General features: G+C 39.6%; 1 protein-coding gene across 2 annotated transcripts in view; it reads right to left on the reverse strand.

Annotated features, from left to right (window-relative positions):
• The window catches only part of LOC131592475 (metallophosphoesterase domain-containing protein 1), a 60,907-nt gene that overhangs the window by 16,639 nt on the left and 22,963 nt on the right, over positions 1 to 21,305 (reverse strand). For both annotated transcript variants that reach the window (XM_058864006.1, XM_058864005.1), the window contains exon 4: positions 12,396 to 12,617. In XM_058864006.1, coding sequence (XP_058719989.1) covers positions 12,396 to 12,617 — 222 coding nt within the window. The remainder of the gene's footprint in view (positions 1 to 12,395; positions 12,618 to 21,305) is intronic.

Raw genomic sequence — 21,305 nt, forward strand, 5'->3', positions numbered from 1 at the left:
CAAGAAGGAAAAAAATACTTGATGCCCATCTATGCATGGCATCTTTATGGTTATTCACTGTCAGATGCCCAGACAGCTAAAGAAAAAGAACGTTCTTCCACACTTCTGGGTAGCTGTTGTTTGTTGTAGTCCCCTAAGACACTGCAGGTGTTTGCCACCTGAGTAGATTGAATATCCTTTTAGGGGGTATCCCAGAGGAAACATGATAAAAATATGTAGGATATGTAATAACTGCCCTGAGAAACAACAAGAAAGGCTCTCACAGTAGCCACTGAGTTACTGAACCCCCCAGTTACAGTCAAGCCCAAAAGTTACTCAGTTTAGTAATTCACCAGGTTTACATTCTTGTCTCAAAATACCAGGAGTAATCAGGCCATATGGACTGTCTGCCAGTTCTTTTCTGATTTTCCTCCATTTTATTTTTTTTACCTTCTTTTACTTAGAAAATTTAAATCCATTTTGATTTAAACAACCATGAAAATGCTTCCAAAACTAATAAATTAATGCAATGTGTGCATATATGCATGAAGTGCATTATTATTAATGTTTCCAATTTAGCAACAGATGAACTCACCTCTTGTTTGAAAAAGCACATACTGGTACTTCGTATGCCATGTGTCTCCCTGAAGTGAACAAAATCCAAGCAATCCCAAATTCCATATTTATGTTTTCTCACAGTTCTAAATTCACTCCACAGTGCAGTGGTAGAAGCAAACTGATGCAGCATAGCTTTCTATACCAAAAAAGTACATTTTTAACAGCTGTCCTTCAGCTATCTAGGAATCTGAGATACCTGAAAAATGGTTTAGCTTATCTGGTGAAGATTACACAATTAAAAATATTTGACGTGCACAGGTGCAATCCGGTGTTGTAATATTCAGACAGCTTTTTCTGAACTCAGGAAAAAAAAGGGAATTGAAGGCCTTCTGAAGAAGGACAGAAAGTCAAGAGGACTACAAGGATGTTGTGGGTTATGCAGGGAAGAAAAGTAGATGGGCCAGTTTCCAGATAGAGCTTAATCTGCCTACTGCGGTAAAAGACAGTAAAAAAATTAATACATCAGCAACAAAAGGATGGCCAAGGAGAATCTCCATTGGATGCAAGAGGAAACATGGTGACAAGGACTGAGGAAAGGCTGAGATACTCAATGTTTTCTCTGCCTCACTCTAACAGTCAGACTGGTTGTCCCTTGTACTGAGCCCCTGAGCTGAAAGACAAGGACAGGAAGCAGAATGGAGCCCCATAATCCAGGGGTATATTGTCAGTGATTGCTACACCACTGAGACACACCCAAGTCTGCAGGGCTGGATGGGATCTACCCAAGAGCTAAGTGTCATCACATGCAGGACAACCAGGGAATCAGCCCCAGACAACGTGGGTCTGTGACAGGCAGCTGTTGCTTGACCCACCCAGCTCCTTCTGTGAGAGGGTGACGCCCTCAGTGGATGAAGGTAAGGCTGTGGATGTGTTTCCCCGGACTTTAGAAAGCCTTTGACAATGTCTCCCACACATTCTCCTGGGGACACCGGCTGCTCACAGCCTGGGTGGGCCCCTGCTCCACTGGGTATAAAACTGGCTGGATGGGCCCAGGGACTGGCGGGGACTGGAGCCACATCTAGGTGGGTCCAGGCACCAATGGAGTCCCCAGGGCTCAGCTCTGGGGCCAGTCCTGTTTAATATCTTTACTGATGATCTGGACAAGGGGATCGAGGGCACACCCAGTCAGTTCATGGACAGCACCCAGCTAGGTGGGAGTGTGGATCTGCTGGGGGCAGGAAGGCTCTGCAGAGGGATCTGGACAGGCTGGATCCATGGGCCCAGGCCAGTGGTCTGAGGGTCAACAAGGCCAGGTCCTGGGTGCTGCCCTTGGCTCACACCAACCCCTGCAGCTCCAGGCTGGGGCAGAGGGGCTGGAAAGCTGGGAAAGGCCCTGGGGGTGCTGGGGACAGCGGCTGGACAGGAGCCCAGGGGGGCAAGAGGCCAAAGGCCCCTGGGCGGTGCCAGCCGTGGTGTGGCAGCAGGGCCAGGGCAGTGACTGTCCCTGTGCTGCGCACTGCTGGGGCCACACCGCAGATCCTGGGGCAGCTTGGGAACCTCAGGACAAGATGGACATTGAGGGGCTGGAGCGTGTCCAGAGAAGGGAATGGAGCTGGGGAAGGGTTTGGAGCACCAGGAGGGGCTGAGGAAGCTGGGGGGGTTCAACCTGGAGAAAAGGAGTCTCAGGGGGAACCTTCTGGCTCTGCACAACTCCCTGACAGGAGGGGACAGCTGGGGCTCTGCTCTCAGGGAACAAGGGACAGGACAAGAGGAAATGGCCTCAAGCTGTGCCAGGGGAGGTTCAGTCTAGACAGCAGGAAAAATTTCTTCATGTCAAGGGTCGTCAGGCATTGGAAGGGGCTGCCCAGGGAGGTGGCTGAATCACCAGCCCTGGAGGTTCAGATGTGCAGATGTGCTTAGGGACAGGGTTTAGTGTTGGCCCTGGAAGTGCTTGTTTTATGTTTGCACTTGATCTTAGAGGTCTTTCCCAACCTAAATAATTCTATGATTGGCTTCAATTTTCTCTGCTGTCTTAGTGGTGAAGAAAAATCCTCTTTTTAATTAATTTTAAACAATAGTAATTTTTTTAATGAAATCATTTATGAACAGCAATTCTAAAGGAATTGTTCTGATGTTAAAGTTTCACAAGTGGTAAATTATTTTTCGCCTTAAAAATCCAGGCAGGGAAAACAGAAAGAACTCAGACAGCTTTATTGCAATTAGTTCCTGTGGCAGTGGCTCTATTTATGGTTTTTCACATGGAACCACCATCTCCTTCTTGATGTGGTGACACCTTTACTGTGTGAAAACCTGGGGGAAAAGCACACATACAATATACCACAGAGTAGGGAGGCTGATTCTCACCAGGTGTAAATGGCTCAAAAGCTGGTGGAGCACTGCCAAATTAATCCAGTTGAGAATCAGCGTTTCATATACCCACTCCAAACTAGTTGGCTATTTGTGTTTCTCTTGGAATATCCCCAAAGGGCTCATTGCAGTGCCCAACTGTGTTTACATCTTTGAAACATCCTGAAATTGCTGCTGTCTGGGACTACAGCTCAGACTACAGATAGAGCTGGTAGTTCTTTTGTTCAAGAAGCAAAAAAAAATGAGCCGAAAAGGCAGCAAAACAACAACAAAAAAGGCATTTTAAAATCAGCTCTGTCTCATAAAATTAAACTTTCAAGCAAATGTGAAAAATAAAGAGAAAACTGCTGTGGTAGATAGCAATTTCACTCTTGTGGTTTATGAACTGCAGGAAAGTGAAGCCAATTCCCCATAGTGAGATTACAGGTCTCCTCTTCTACAGGTCTTAAATTAAAAACCAGCTGAATCCAAAGTGAGCTAGTTTACTGGATCAGAGGATTCAATTATTTCTGCTAAGTAACTGAACATGGACTACTTCCTTTTAATAACACACAACTAATAATTACTGCCCAAGAAAGGACTTTTTCCTACTAAGCTAATTAAACTAAAGCAATATACTTTTCAACTGCTCTCAAATTTAACTAAAGTGAGGAACATCGAAAGAGCTTTACTGCAAAGTGGATGCAAAGAACTTTTGGCTTCATTAACTGCTTAAACTCCCCTTGCAAGAGGTCACAGTGAAATTGTTAGAGAACTGATCCGTATCCCTAATACACAACATGCAAGAGGTGTCTAAACTACTGATTTTCCTCCATTGTGATACTTTGGGATTGAGCTGTTCCCGACTCCTTAACCCCAGGAAATGCCAGGAAATTATATTTGAAAGAAAACATTTTCTGGGATGCTTATCAACAAGAAAATAAATTTAAAGCTATATTCTAAACTGCTGTGATTCCAGAATACCTAATAGGTAGAATTTATTGCATTGGTCTGACTGTGATAGTATTTGTGGACTACAATAGGTGTAGTTCAGTCTACAATTTCATTTGTTCACATACCTATTGCAGAGTTTAATTATTTAATAACAACTATACTTCTTCAACATGATATAGAAAATTTACTTGGAGTTAACTAATTTTTATCTTCTTCCACGTGTTTTTTTCAGAAATGTTAACGATTCTTTCTAATTCATTTCAGTCTCTTAATTTGTCTGGAAGCATTCATTAGAAAGACCTCCTGAATTCAGCATGATTGCTCATATAAGCAATAGCACCTGTATACTCAGAGCCTGCTGAATGACATTCACATCTGTATTTTCAAATCATGCAGAAAATTAAATGCTTTCCAAAATAAATGTATCACACCAAATGCACCAATTTAAACTAATTTTTTCTTTGTTAAACAAAAGAAAAATTAAGGATAAAAATGATCCAGTGATCTAGTCCTGATTCTAAAACAGCCAGAATGTTAAATCTCACTTTCAGCCACTGGAAAACCTTTAACACTCTAGAAGTTCAGTATTGTTCCGTTCTCCACACCACTTTGCCTGAACAGCTGAGCTTAATAGATCAAAATAATTCTACAGGAAAAACCATGTTTATGATCTTCCATATGCTGCAGACTAAACTAGAAGTGCATTTTGGTTTTAAGTCATTTTAGAAGCACCACTTACAAAATGGAAAATGGCTTCTTGTAAGTATAAAAGAGGAAATAAAAATATCACTCTAGCATTCTGTTAATATACAATTAAACTTGTATCTATGTGCCTCAGACTGATAACATATTTTAACAGGATGATGAACTTCTCCTTAATATGTTGCTATTTCTTACAGATCTGTCATGTCTTACATACCTTATACTGAATGCCTGAAATAAAATGTCTTCAGCATTCTCACCACAGTAATACAGCCACATCACGTAGGCTTAGATGCCCAACTTCTCTCAAAAATTTCTGAAACCTGAGATGCTTCATTTCTAAATAATGTGAAGGGTCTATTATTCCCACTGACTACTTTCATTTTTTTCAAGAACCACCTCAAGTTAACTTAATTATTTCTATTGCCTGACTCAAAGTCACTAATTAAAACAACTCCAAATACTTCCTAACTTTAAGAATCAGGGAACATCTATCACTTTTAAAACATATTTCTGAGCAACCAAAACCCAGCAGTCTGGGTTCATCCACATCCAGGATTTCTGCATCCATCCAAACAAAACTGTAGCACAGACATGCAAACAAGCCACCTGCTCAGAAATCTACTTGATCTGAAGTTTGGAAGAATTTTAGAGTGAATTTCGCTTCAGGAAACAGTACAGAAGCAAGTGCACTTCAGTTATTTGTATTTTTATCTTTTGACCCAGTGAGGGTGCAGCAAGAAAAGAACATAAAAGAATCAGGTATTTTACTAAGAAAAACGTGTAGTATGTTTTTTTCCAGTAACAAAAACTTTGATTCCCTATATATTTTTGTTATGTAGAAGATGCTAAATAGGTTTTTTGATTTCAAAGGGAACATAAGAACTAAGAATTGGAATGGTCACTTTGAGGCAGAAGTTCTTACTCTCTCTGAAGTCTGGGAAGTGAAACCCAGATTGTAACACCTTGAGCTGATGCTGCTGCTCTATATGGAAGCCAAACTCCCAGCTTGGGGGGTTTATTATGTTAAATGAAGTCAATGTTTTATCTTGATACTGTTTCATTTTAATTGATGTTCACCTCAATGACTAAAAATTTGTACAAGGTCCCAGAAAGTAAACATTAGGTAATTCATCACTGGCAAATGAAAGCATGTCTGTCTCATGAAATGAATCTATAAATCTTCGCTGATGGAAACTGAGTTTAGTGAGGAATGAAAAAGTCTGTTACAGCTGTTCTTGAAAAGATGGAGGAGGAGAGCACTGAAATGGAGACCTAGGCCTGGAGTCTGTGTGGAACCAAAATAAGGCTGACTCAGTTTGTCCCTTTGCATGCTCTTTGAAACTGCCCTGATTGCACCTGGAAGTTACCAGCCTTTCTATGCAAAGTGCACGTGCACACACACAAAGAAGAAAGAGAACATTTGACAAGGAGTCAAATAACAAAGTCACCTACTCTGTGATAAAACACAAATCAGACAAGAAAATAATTCAGACAAGAGTTACATACCCACAGCTAAGCACTACTGAGCACTCTGGATGCACAACTCGAGTAAAGACACTTGGCTGGAATAGTCCAGACAACTGCAATGCACCAAGAAAAGAGACAACAGGTTGGAACAAATTTCCAGCTCTCCAGCCAAAGGGGAATGATGGTTTGGAGAATAAGCCCCCTGTTGAGGCTGCTTTGGGCTGATACGCACTGATGCAACCTACATGTTGATGTCCTTTAGACTGGAAGGAATTCATCCATCTTCTCTGACAAAGCCAGAGCTCACATGATGGGCCTCACCCAGTTTGCTAAACTTCATAAAAACAAGACTTGAACAGAAAGAAACTGGTCTCCACATACACACCCTTAACTTTCTTCCCTCAGTTCCCAATTTTGGAAACATAATGTGGCACCAGAGCTGTTGGTCCATGTGTAAAACATGCCAGGCCAAATCTAATCAACACTCCATTGTAAGGAAGCTACAAAACCCCAGGAGTCCAGCCCAGGCATCTGTCACTGCAGGACAAATGGTCACAAATGCCTTTCTGTGCTGACATTAATATTTTCTCTCCCATCTTCTCTGACTGGGAAATTAAGAGTTTCTGAAGTTCAGAAGGCCTTTAACAAAAGAATGAAGGAGGAAATGAGAGTACATAGATCCTAGAAAAAACAAAAATTACTTCTGCAAAAAGAAAAATGAGGTTCTGTTTCACAGGAATAGATCCTTCCAGAAAATTGAAGCCAAGTAAAAATCCACTCTGGATAATGAGTCTGGAGGCAGTCTCATACAATAGGGCTTCTTTAAGCTTTCCAGACCAATATGTCATTTAGAATAATGAAACTGTCATATGTTTCCGAGACAGTTGTGATTGTCCCCTCCTTTCCCACATGGTGGAAAATGGAAAAAAGTGCTGAAAGAGAGAAAATGCTCTCCTGACACCTTATATGCCTGCTTGAAAGCAGGAGGACCAAAGTTTCTCCTGCAGCTGTATACATCTGCTTACAACTATTATGGAAAATTAGTAGCTAGGGAAAAGATCGCCTTCTGCCACCTGCATTTCTTTTGCACTATCAAGTAAAATGTGTGCTCTCATCCTGTCACTAATGCTCAATAATCCACTTCTTAACAGGATGGCCACTTGCCATTTTCCACAAGATCAGAGCATACACACAGTATACCTGTCCTTTAGCAGAGGCACATCTTTTCTACAAACCTCAGAGGCCTGTTCTCATGTCAATACATAAATGCACATGCACTTTTATAGGCATCTCATATTTACATGGCATTTCTGGATAACAATTGTAATAGGATTAATATACAGTGGACTCATTCATCAAGCACAGCAGATCTTGTGCACTGAATGTATCAGGTCTTATTGTGCAAATACAGTGTGTAATTGTGCAGTTAAAATCTTTGGCAGTACAGAACCAAGAGTGGGTGCTGTAGTCTATCTTCAAGCTGTGGCCTGAATGTGGCTTGCAGTACTAAAGTACTAAAAATTCTTACCTGCAAAATAGTACTGGCAGGGGGCGGGGGTCAGGTGATGAACTACAATAGAAGTCTGAATATCTGTAACTCAAATAATCATTAATAAATTATTAGTATGGTTCCATGAATGATGTCATCTTTCATGTAGATGTAGAGCTAATACCCTGTCTGATAACACAGAACCCTCTCTGATGACAGACCTTCTGCTTCAAATCCAAATTCAAACTTCCACTATTATCTCAGATTCCTAACTTCTGAACCACCTGTTGGGACCATCTACTGCTTGTAGTGAGTGTGGTAACAACAGCAAACTCCCTGTTGCAAGGCTTTTGTTGATACCTGCCCATTTCAGGTGTCCGCCTGACACACAGTTCTAGCTCCATGGTGGGATTGACAGAATCACTGAAAGATGGCTCAAAAAGGACTTCTGGAGATTTCCAGTCCAACCTACCACTCACTGCCTCTCACCACCAGTTGATCTGGTCAGCCATGACTGTCTAGCCAAGTCTTGTAAACACCTAAGAATGTTTTCTCTGCCACCTCTCTAGTGCTCCTGCTTGCTATATTTTTACTTCTATTACATGGGGTGTTTTTGTTAATGGAAAATAAATTTAAACCCTCTAGAAAATGACTTCATCCTTGGGAAGTCTTAGCCCTAATTATATGGAATTATTACATAGAATTATTTGGGTTATTCTATCTGCCAGTTTATTTATCTTCATAACAGTTCAGAACAAGAAGGGTATTTAAAAGTACTTTTCAGCCAGAAGCTTTCCATTTCACAATAAATGTTATTGAGGAACTAAAGTCTTCTCTTTTACACTCACAACAACTACGGCTACTGTCTGCACAAGATATTCCAGGTCTGCGAATATGTTCTGGCCATGCCCTGGTTTTTGCTGGGATGAAACCCAAGTGCATTTCCTTGTGCTAGTTTTTTGTCACTAGTTTTTGAAAAAACAAATAAAAAAATCAGGGTGTCCAGCCTTTATACTGAAGAAGACCCAACAGTTCCAAGCATCTGAACTGTACTGAAGGAAGTGTACTGGGAAAAGCAGTTCCAGCAGCTCAGGGAGTGATGCTGTCCCTCTGCCCAGCCCTGCCAGGCACATCTGGAGAGCTGTGTCCAGCCCTGGGCTCCTCAGCACAGGAGGGACAGGGAGCTCCTGGAGCGGCGCCAGCAGAGGCTGCAGAGATGATTTAGGGCCTGGAGCATCTCTGACAGGGAAAGGCTGAGGGAGCTGGGGCTGTCCAGCCTCGAGAGGAGCCCCAGCTGAGAGGGGCCCTCAGCCCTGGGTGTCCCTGTGAGCAGGGAGGGCTCAGAGCAGGGATCAGGCTCTGCTCCAGGGGGCCCAGCAATGGCACCAGAGGAACGGGCAGGGACTGATCCCAGGAAGTTCCACCTGGACATGAGGCAGAACTTCTGTCCTGGGCAGTGACTGAGCCCTGAACAGATTGTCCAGAGAGGGTGGGGAGTCCAGAACCATCTGGACACAATCCTGTGCTGTATGCTCTGGGATGGCCCTGATGGTGCAGGAAGGTGGGACCAGCTGCCCCACTGTGGTCTCTTTCGGCCTGACCCATACTGGGATTCTGTGAAGCACATTGCATTCTTACTGATATCCTGCTCATCCAGATCTGGCAGTCAGCCCCATACACACTGAGAAGTATCAGGCCCCTAGGCCAAACAGAGCTACCCTTTGCATTCCACATTGCTCTGGACACATTTAAAATCTTGGTATTCCTGAGTTTCTCATGGAACTTCTAATGTTTTTACGGTTCTCCTCCTTATCATCTATCCTGATAATCCATGGTCCATGATATGGCTTTTGCAAATACTAATTCTGAAGAAGCTGCTTTTGTGCATTGCAAGTTACATTTCAAAATAGCAGCTCCCTGCTCAATGATAATACTTGAGTAATTAACAATTAAGACAGTTAAATTTTCGTTACTGAGTAGAGATTTAATCTAGCACTTGAATTCTTGCCCTTGGAGCCCAGGAGAGTTAGAGCATTGGTATCTAAGACAAAACACTGTCCCATTTCTTCTGCGCAATTAAAAATAACCACTTCGTTTTAGATAGTAATAGAGGACAAAATACCAAGTGCTATTAAAAATATTTAATCACGCACAAGTGGTACATATTTAAAAGATGTTAGAGACTGGCATGTTATGCAAACCAATCAAGCTCTCACGGTTTAATTTTAAAAAAACATTTTAAACAGAAGTAAAATCTAATGTGTACAGGTTATATGTAGAAATGCAGATGGCTACAGGCAAAAGACACTAAGTTAATGCTGCTTGGCTTTCACTCAGACCTTACTCCAGCATTCTCAAAATACTTTGCAACTATTGATTAACATGCTTTATGCATAAAGGATATCTCTAGCTTCTAATTATTTCCACAGAAATTCAGTGCTGCAACCAGAAATGGAAGGTCTAGATGCATATTTTCAAAGAAGGAAAAGAAAATTATTTTAGGATACTCGACAAGCAATTGCATGAAATTTAACTTTCTTGCAGAGTTCTGAGACCATAAAGAACTTTAAATTTTGAAGTCTTGACTATGTTCATAAATATTTTATAATGGACTTGCTTGATAATGCTAGGTGTAAACAGATTCACCATGTAAAGTTCATCAAATTTCTGTACCTTTTTAGAGATTACATTACTATGATGTAGAAAGAAGCTGAGATTGATTTCCCAGAGAGGCTACAACAAACCTCTCTTTTCAGGGCAAACAAAGTATAGCAACAGAAATGCCAAAGAACAGTGGTGCTCTCTAGGCACACAAGTATACTACAACCTGAAATCCAGTAGCAGCGAGTTAAACCCCAACAAAACAGCTGTTTGTCTTCCCAAACTTTCTGACTGTTGGGCTAGCTGAATGGGACTCTGCAGCTTCTGCATCTGCTGCCCTGATAGATTAATGAAGGGCTGTTACTTCTACTGTTGATGTTTCCACTGGACATGTCGTCAATTGGTGTGGGAATTTCATTCAGCATTGCTGAACAGCAAGTGAAAGAACCCAGTTTGGCTGGAAGACTTTCATCAAGACTCTCTCCCAGATGGAAAAAGCAAGTATCATCAGGAGACCTCACAACACTCAACTTCCTGGACCATAAGGCAGTGGGAGATGAGTTAGCAACACTGTGAAAAATGGAGTGTGGATGTGTAGCTATAACCTTGAGTTGCAGAAAAGATGGAAAGCTTTCTTTTTACTTGAAGGGTAAGTCACGGCAGATAGCTCAGGCAACTTGTGCAGAGTGACAGGATTTGTGCACGAAGAGAATGTGGTAGAGCTGATTTCACAGAAACCTTATTTATGGGTTAGTGGGTGGACAAAAGGTTTTCCCAACAGGTTTTTGCAGATATAATCACACACAGAAAGATCAAATGCTTCTCTTTAGCCTCTACATAGTGCTACTTTATAGATAGTGTTCTGCTTTAATTTAATTTCTCTAGACTTCCATGTGATTTTTGGTACTTTACTGCCTGGAAAATTATTACTGACACTGGAAATATGGTGCCTGGTTACTAACACTGCAATGAAGATATGAGGTTGCCAGACATATTGTAAACAGAGCATAATTACAATATTTACAGTTGAACATCAAAATGGGAAAAGATGCCAAGTGGCATTTCTCAGAAGTTAATATTGGGACTGATATCATCTAACATCTTCCCAAATAATTTGGAAAATTAAGTAAACTGCTCATTGACTACATACATTGTACACACAAGAGGAAGATGAACTACAACAGAGCAGGTTGGTAGGCTAGGAAAAAAAAAAAGATTTGGAGGTCTCCAGATCTGGAGGTCTGAGAGAAAGAAATAGAAGGGTGCATTTAAGAGGGAAACTAATCTAGACAAATGCAAAATAATAAGCTCAGACAAAATTAGCACCCATCTCAAGTAACCAAATGGGAAAAAGCCAATTTTCATTAAAAAAAAAAAAAAAATTCCAAGAGATTTCACAGTTTATTCACACTGAAAATTCACATCGGGGTATATGCATCAGGTTTGACAACTTGTTTGCTACATTTCAGCCTGATGTGATGTTAAAAAAAGAAAAATATATTCCCTTAAACCCCTACCTTTTAAAATACATTTTTGCTTATTTTAAACATATACCAAATGCTCACAAAAGACGAAATTTACAGGCGTATCAGCAGAAATAATAAACAGCAATGTGACAATAGTAAGAGACACAGAAGCAGCACATACAAGGAAGTCAAGAACTAAAGTCTATCTGCATCTAATACTGTCACGGGATTCTAAGTGTTCACTATGCAGTAGAGAAAAACCCATGAAATATTAAGCTGTCACTGAGTTGTTGACTTTAGTTTAGAAGCTCAGCTAGACCTTGGGGAAAGTTATTACATTACAAAAGAAAGTAAGATTGTGAGGGATATGCAATTAAAGACCTTCAGAGTTGCTGAAATAAGCTTGCTGAGTTAAATGACTACTGTATACACTAATGAACCTCCAATATTATCTGTAGGATGGTCAAAAGAATGTACCCTTGCAATAAAATTAACCTATAATTAAATAAACTCACCAAGGATAGAAAACATATTTTATGACATAAAAGCCCCCTACATAGATTGTTAAACAACTGCTCCTGGCTAAGAGTTTGAAGAGCACACCATCTTTTCCCCCATCATTATTTGGTTAACCATACCTACCCACAGTACAGTACATTATTTTGTCACAGGAACAATTCATTACAAGAAAATATAAAAACTTTATCAAAGTGAGTGTTACTTTTCTTCCTAAGACAGCGATCCAAATACAGCTGATGCAGACAAAATAGCTGATGTGATAGCAATCAACAATTTTTTTTTTTTTTATGCATGCTTAAAAACCTGCTTACCAAGGGGAGCCATATATTCTGAATCCCCTGACCGTCACTTCAGAGTCTTGAAGATAGATGCAGTTTGTTAGAAGAGATTGTACATTTTCATAGCTCTCTGGCTTCAGCTTAGAAACAGAGGGGAAATAGTAAAAGTCCTGCTTGATTAAGTCAGCCATGAATTCCTGGTCAAAGGTCAATTCATGATTTCCTGCTATCACGATCTTGTATTCATAGGGCAGGCTACCTAAAACAGTGAAAAACAAACAAATTACTTGTTTTATGGAAAACTTGATAAAAGCAAACAGATAGACAAAGTGTTATTGATTCCTGTAATATGCTCACATATTTGAAACAATTGAGCCTACCCCTACTACATGTTACTGTAATTCCTGCTGATTTCAGGTAAATGACATTACTGTCTTTTTCATGGCACACTATGATTTAGCATGCTTTGCATTAATGTGTTGAAATTACTTTCAACTCATCAACCTTAAAAACCAGTCTGCAGACTTCTGCTCTACTATTTACTTCTAGTTAATTGCCATTTGTGCTGCAAGTATCATTTACTGTGACAGTGATGATAACTCTTTGACAGAAATTAGGGTTCAAAGAAGATCAGCCGTAATTCTTCATAAAATCATGTCAGCTCTGTTCTCCCATAGCTGAGATCTTTGTCAGCCTGTACTGATGAGGTCTAGCACTCAGAACTTGGGTTAGCCAGAGAGGTCTTTGTCTGACATTGCCCTGACCAATCCTTCAAGAAAGGCATGGATTCAGTTTGGCTGTCATAAATCCACATCCCGCAGTGAAATCTCACCATTTGCCTCTATCCCATGTTTTTTTTTCCCTGCTCCATTTTCTCAGTGACTTCCTTAGCTCCATGGACTATAATTTAAAGTGACTCATGTTCAAGAATATTTTACAACCCGTATTTAGTGAAAAACCTTAGAACAACCTCCTGATGAAGGCAAGAATATATATGCCCACACACGTGGGCTCTTCCTGAGAGAAGCACTGAAACAGAAATTTTCCACCTCAGTCCACATTTGGTTGTTCACTGCCCCTGAGAGCTGGCACTGCCTGTCTCAAACAGCTCAGCACAAACCTCCCAAGCACATCTGGGAGGAAACAAACACAGAAACTGTGCAAAGCCGCATTCATTAGCTCTGCTTCTAGACTATTAATTTATATCAGAATGAAGGCAGTCAGAAGAGGTGATTGGGACCAGAAAGAAATATTTTATTGAAAATTAAAGCTTCCTTGCGTAACAGTAATTTTGTGGGCTTTTAATTTTAGAAATCCATTGTTGACAACATAAAAATCCTTAGCAATGGCCCAAGCTTAACCTGGAATAGTTAATATGCAATGACAAAAGCTGGTATGAGTAGAACTTCAGAATAAAATGCAACAGAGTGATTCAGAATAATGGAAACCAAAGACAAAACAGTGCTAGCCTTAAGGAGGTGACACAGGACTGAATGTTGTCATACGAAGACGTGGGTTATTCTGAAGTACAAGTTTCAGATGCTTGTGACACCTTTATTAGGAAAGCTGATGGTATGGGTTCCAGTCTTTTCTATGGACCAAATACAAATGTGTCTTTAGAATATTTAACAAAAACTCTTTTCAGATTTTAATAATTACATGTTAAATGTTCAAGATTCAATGATTTACCTGAAAGGATTCTCTGTTTTGCTTCTGAGACACTTAGAATTTAGCAGACGTGTACTCCACCTGTACAAGCTTTCTAGGTGTGTACACACATACACACACATGTTAAAAATGTTATTTACATGCTGTGATATGTATGGGCATCTTCAGGCCTTATAGGAATAAAGAAATCCTGTATACCATGATATTGTTACAAACTCCGTTTCTGTTCTGTTTGGTAAATCTTTTCCAGCTCATCTGATCCATCCATCTAGCAGCCAAGAACCTGTATGAGCTGGTTATAGTTGTTGCTTCCACTAATGTATTTATGTCATGTTGCTGTCTGTGGGTGTTACTTAGGCAAATTAGCAAATTACTCTAAATGTACAGTTACATTTATTATAGTGGTGGCCAGAAGCACTGCTGTAGTTACAGGTCTGTCAGCTTTTCAATTAACTACTGTGTTTTTGATGAGTATGCAGCTCAGTTCTTTGGTTTTTTCTTTTATAAACACACCAGGTTTTGGTAAAACTATTTCCTTCTGTTTGTCTCCTTAACTATACTTTTTACCCTTTAAATCCTAATTTTTTGACTAACAAAAGTATTTCTGCTGTTTGTTCATAGATTTAGCAATATTTTGTTCAAACCTTGTTCCCTGGAACACTTTAGAACGTGCCTTGATTTTTGCTCCAAGTGCTCTTGAAGTACAAAATCAGACTTAGGTATAAAGCTTTGCTTCTGCCTGGGCATTGCTGTTGTGAAGTTATGTGTAAGGAACAAATTTTTGCACAATTTGTAGCCCTGGATTCCATTGGCTAGGAGCAGGACATTCCCAAGAGCACATAATCTTAGGGCAATTTTATGACTGTGTTCCCATCCACAACCCTAGAACAAACACTTTTCCATTTTTTATCCCAACAGCTCTTGATCGCAGATAATTCAACACTTCCAGGTTCATCAGTTATTCAGTCGCACCCAGGATGGAGTAACTTCACTCAAAAAGACTGTGCAGTGAGTCTTTGCAGCCATGGCACCCTGGCTGTGTTAATCACCAGCTGAACAAAGGAGATGATCCTTCTTCTCTATGTAGCACTTGTGAGACCTCCTCTGGAGTGTGGGGTCCCATCCTGGGCTCTTCAGTGACAGGAAATCTACTGAGAAGCTGAGGCAAGTCCATCAGAGAGCTGCCAAGGCAGTTGGGATGAGGGAGGAGACTGAGATCTGAGGCTGTTCATACCCAGAGGAGATGCAGAGCAGACCCTACTGCTGGTCTGCAACCACCTGAGGCCAGGAAAACACAAGAGCAAATCCTTCTCAGAGGTGCCCAACAAGCAGCAACAGGCACAAGTGGGAACATGCTACAGGGAAAGAGTTTTACACTGAGGATGGTAAAAAAGTGAAATAGGTACCCAGAGCAGCTGGGAAGTCTCCCTTGAAGGCACTCAAGGTTCACCAGGCCAAGGTTCTGATCTCTAACTATGCCTACTTTGAGGAGGATGCTGGACTCAATGTCCTCCAGAGGTGTCTTTCATCCTCCCTGATTCTCTAGGTTCCTGTCAATCCACACCAGAAAACAAACCAGAATTTTAAAGAACCTGCAGTGCTAAAACAAATCCAGACCTCATTTTGTGCTGTGATTGTAATGGAATAAATCTATGGCAGACAGGCAATTTTACAGAACTAGAGAGTATGTTACATTAACTCTGGTGTAGGTTTCTCATACTATCCATCTAGAAGATGAGTAGGACTAAATCCCCAACTGATAATCAATTAACATTTGATGCTAGCATATGGCTTTGCTGGTGGGCAGGTAGCAAACTCGGTATTAATAGAGAAGCTCTGTGTATACAATGATATTAAGGAAAAATCATGGCTGTCACAGGAATTCTGCACACATATCCAGGACAAAATTAATTCCCCAGAAAAAACTAAGGCAGGAAGCATGTAAGAAACAGATCTGCCCTTCAGGAGTGCCAAGAAACATTCAAGAACATATGCTATGGGAGTCTAAGATGTAATTTCAACCAAAGAAGGAAAAAAAAAAGAAGAAAAAAGTTATTAATTTGGGGGAAGTTACCGTTTTTGTCTGATCTCTTCTTTTGACCAGCCAAAACAAGGCAAGTGTTTTTGTCTAAAATCCAGGGATTCTTCTGTTCTTGGCACCTGAGAAGATTCTGCTAAAATATGCCTCTAATCTGGACATAAACTGCAACTAGAATAGATTGGAAAAATTTTACCTAAATATTTTTCTGTACTAAAACACTACTTGGATGGAATAGGATATATTTGGAAATTCACACAGTCTTTCTGACATTACTAAGAAAAAAAAATTAAGTAAAATGTCCATTTGAAATATTTTTGGGTGAATAAAAATTTAATTTCTAGTCAAAATTTCACTTTTTTTTTTCCTTAAAATAAGAGTTGTGTTTTTTTCTTCTCATGTTTAACTTGCAAGAAACTAAAATTATTTTCCTCCATAATCAACCTCTATCCACTTAATCTTATTTGGATTTGGAATGAAATATTTACAAACCAAAATCCTGTCAAAAACACACTGGCTCAGATTCAGCCCTGGGTTTCAGAGCTTTCTCTTTTAGGGCAGATTCAACTTCTGCCTCTGCCAATTTGGAATGGGGCTCCAAGCCACCATCCACTCTGTCATCCTCTGTGTTAATGTAGGATAAGAGATTTCTCCCATCCTTTTTCTTCTTCTTGGCTACATTGGCTCTTTATCTTTCCTGCCTTATTTTCCCCTTGCCATTTTGTAATCTTCCCTTATATGCCATAAAATGCTGGAGACACATTATCTTGCCCTTAATTTAGAAGTTTGACCAAAATATGTACTTTTTTCTTAGGGAAAACATAGAACTTGTAGAAGTACAATGCTTTAGACTTTTGTCTCTTTGTCACTCCATATCTGTCTGCCCAACAGATTGAAAAGCCATTTACTATATAAAGACCTCAAAGGTAATTACATTCCCTTGAATGTCCTGAAAGTGTCTAAGGTGAGTAATGCCCAGTCTGAAGGAGAGGTTTCAAAGGAATGAGACAACTTGGAACCCACAGCAGGTCTACAAGACAAGATCCAAGAAGTCAGGCAGCAGTGGTTCTGCTTCCATAGCAACCCATCACACAAAAAAAATCAGCCCTAAACTGCCTCCATCAATATACTTTCTTATTATTTGAGATTATTTTACTATCAACAAGCTCAGGATATCTTATTTAACTTATATATAGCCAGATATATCATCATCTTACAGACTTCTTCACCCATGGAATTTTTGTAAGTTTACAGCAAACCTTCCTCAGAAAGCTTCTTAGCCTTCATTTGTTCAGTATAAGAATGTAACAGTAGTTCTGGTAATCTAATATGTATAGGAATATATATATTCTTTAGCTAGGAACATCTTTGTTTATTCCTTTCATTACTGCAGATTACTAATTAAGAAAATCAACCAAACATCTAATTTTTGCATCTTTATGCCCCAATTACAAAAATTATTGCGGCAATTTTTAACTTCCAAACTCCAGTAGGTTCTTTTTACAGTGAACGTAATTTTTACAAAATAACTTGAAGTGCTGGGGAGCCATTACTTGAACTAGAGGCTGCATAATGCAGCCTGCTGAGCAACATTGTCTGTTTGCTATTTCTCTACATTTGAGCTTGTTCAAAGTGGAATTCTGTGTGCTTAAGGGTTCATTCTGTTCTATCAGCAGCCCAGTAAATCAGATCAACACTGCAAATAATCCAAGTGCAAACTCATGATGTCCATAGTCCAGGCTCTTATACCAACTAAGGCATCTTTATCAACCTTGGACCTCCTCTGAAGCTCGCAGTTGTTATCAACTCTCAGCTTTGCCAAGCTAAATGCAGACCTTTAGAGGCAGATGTGTTTTTGCTTCTCTCCTGGTATTTTGTACAGAGCAGAATTTTTAGTATTCATTAAAAGAAGTGACAATCATATAAGTGCCCACTTAGTGCTTCTTCCCTCTCATTTCAATCTTGTAGAATACAGCAGTGAGTGATACAGTGGAAAGACTGCATAACTGTCTCAGATTGCTTTTTAGCATCTTTCTGACAGTTCTGTGTTTAAACACTGGGGCTGATGTCTGGGAAATTCACATTAACATACTTGTTGTATGGTGTGTAATCTGGAATAATACTGTAAATGAACACTCCCTCCAAAGTCATCTGTAACCTTCCATCTCTAGCCATTCTTGCATTAAAAAAGCCAGTAATTATATCAAACAGCAAACGCATAAAACACTGCTCACGTTGGTAAAATAGGATTCCTTAAAATAGAGGAAGTCAAATCAAACTAAAAAAACACCTGATGATAATCCAACTTAGGGTCTTTGATATACTCTGCTTTATACACACCCACACACATATAATAATTGGTCAAAATTACTTCTAAAGGAAAAGTGGCTTTCTTTTAGCCTGTTTTATTTAATTAGCCTGTAACTATGCAGAATCAGCCCAATGCATAACTAGGCCATTAGAGTAGCTACAATGAGGCAAGACAAAAAGTAACATGGATCTGCGCCTTCTGTTCACCTGTGGCCTTCAAGAGATGTCTACAAAATTGCTCGACTGCAATGTCTACCTGGACTGAACCTTGCTTTGATGTGTCCCCTTAGCTTATGGCACCTGATGCATTGAAAGCCACCAACTACATAAGTCATAGTCCATTTTCATAAGTATTTTTGGGTTTTTTTCTACTTCCTGGGATAGTTATAGTCTTAAATTTTCCTACCATATCTTTTCTGCCCCGGAAATATTCTAGTTTTGGTTACAACTTGTATCTGGGGACCATGAAAGGGAAGGAGCTGGGAAAACTGAGTTAAAAAGTAACAATTAAAAAACATTTTACACTTCCTACATGGATCTCTGCGCACACTGATACAGATTCCTATTCAGATCTTCAAATCCCACAGAGGTGCTTTCAGCATCTCCCACTTGTCACCTTCTAGAAGGGAAGACTACAAAGAGCTGTGTGTCATGTCAGCATATGAGGTGCACAGCACTAACAGCCATGTTTAATGTTTGTGTACAATGCTGCACAATAGGTGTTCAAAGTGCTGTGCTGAGAATAATTAATCCTCCAATGCCTTCATGTGGTAGGTGGATCAAGCATCATTTTCACAATTTCACAAGGGGGAACAATAAAGAGGCTGTCAAATCTGAAGATGACTAACTAGAATTTGGTTGCCTGTCTTCCTCAGGCTCTTTCAAATATCTCTGCCAGAGGCAATGACAGTTCACAGACTCACATCCCAGATCTTTCCAGTTCCGTTGTTCTCTTCACTTCTGCGCCACACTGCCTTCCTAAAGCTACCCTTGTCTGTTAGTCTGGGATAAGACTGGGTATTTTTATTCACTGCTCATTTGAAGGGTCAGGGACCTCAGTATTTATGAAAACTCATACTCAGAATCCTGGAATTTGGCTACTTTTCAATGCATTAGTGGAAGGAGGCAAGCTCAGTATTAGTACAAAGTACAAGAAATCCCCCAGAAGCACATGTTTGGAAGGAGGAAATGAAGAAACAATGCTTTAGCACCCATCACCTCTACAGCTTCTCACCACTGGCACAGGAGGTGTATGTGGAAAACAGTTGCATTGGATCATCTTCCCAATACAGGGATGCAACTCAAATATTCCTGAGATTCACAGAAGCCAGTTTAATATTCTGAAGTTCCTAGAACATCCTAATTCCCCAGAACTGGAGAAATACTGGGAGAGCGTGTTGCAGTGCACTTTTCTGTGTCTGAGCCCTGGATGTATAAATGCATCCAAGCCACCATACATTTAAGAACTGCAGTAAAAACCAGAACATTTTTTAGTATGCCCAGTCTTTTAAAATTGACATCTGTTCTAAATCCCTACACAGCTCTATGTTTTTCACTGCATTTTCAAAGCCATTCTTGTGTAAATAGATAATTAGTGCTTAAATACTTCTTTCAAAGGATTTCTACATTAACATAAAAATAGTGTAATTACGGATGGTCAAAATAGCATGACTACAATATATAAATTCTAATCCCTTTTGCTGCTCTGAAGCTGATTTTTTTCATCTTTAACATGATTTCATCCTGTTTTAAATGTATTACTGAACTTAAAAATATACATATTAAGAGAGAAAGAAAAATTATTACCATCATTTTGCAAAGCTGAGCAGTGAAGCAAAAGTAAAGCTAAGCTTATGACCACAAGTTTTTCTGAAGATCTTTTATCAAGAACTTTAAAAAGTAGAGGTGATATTTATTGACGAATCTCTGATTCCGTCTACAGAATCTCATACTACAGGATTAGATCAAATTAATTAATTAGATCAATCTAATTCCAGAAACAAGTAATTCTAGTAATGCTAGTTACTACAGTTGGTAGACGTTGTCACTCTAAAATATTTTTTAGTCTGAAATAAAAATCTTATTCTTTGTGCTGAATTTGCCTCGGTCACCTTCTGAAGCACATATCAAATCATGTAATCCTTTTTTTGTCTTTTTTTGTTTCTGTGTGTACAACATGCATGTAATAACATTTTCAGGAAAATACTCTAAGAGCTAATTATTGTTTTCCATTACATTTCCAAGCCATCTTCTATTTTTTATTTCTAATTTACATTGAACTTGAATCTCAGATAGAAAGCCTGTCTTAGAAACTGGGAAATCTCAAGCAAGCACACTGAAACAATATATATTACAAAATGTGTTAGTTTAAGTAATCTTCCCAATCCATGCACAGAAGATAATTCTCAGAGAAAAGATGGATGTGTTGCAGCTTATACCACAGATCAGCTATTTAGTTAAATTTCCAGGAAAGTAACCCACAAGCTCAAAGTGACAGTGGGTCCTGGAGCATGCACAATTTGGAAATTATATTACAGGCTTGAGCAAAAGGAATTTACATGAGCAACTGAGTCAGGCAGGAAATTTCCAGTGCTAGCAATATGGGAGATAAAAAACAGATGATTTTGGAGTCAATATTTGACAAGTGTACTAAGGCAGGACATACGTCTTTGTATTTGTCCTACGACACATTTGATTGATATGCAGGTAGGGAAGAAGGGAATAAATAACAAAACCTAAAATAATGAAAAAGCTGCAGAGTATTTTTTTTTTCTGTTTGAAGTGTTATCATTAAAATCACCTGAACATGCTGAAAAATTAGCACATGTTCTAAGTCATACCGTGCATTCTTACAAATCATCAGAAAGTTTCACTGGATTCTTGACCTTCTGTTCAGTCCTACCATAAAACATCTTTTTCTGATTCTC

This window comes from Poecile atricapillus, chromosome W, assembly GCF_030490865.1.
Source record: "Poecile atricapillus isolate bPoeAtr1 chromosome W, bPoeAtr1.hap1, whole genome shotgun sequence".
Taxonomy (NCBI): domain Eukaryota; kingdom Metazoa; phylum Chordata; class Aves; order Passeriformes; family Paridae; genus Poecile; species Poecile atricapillus.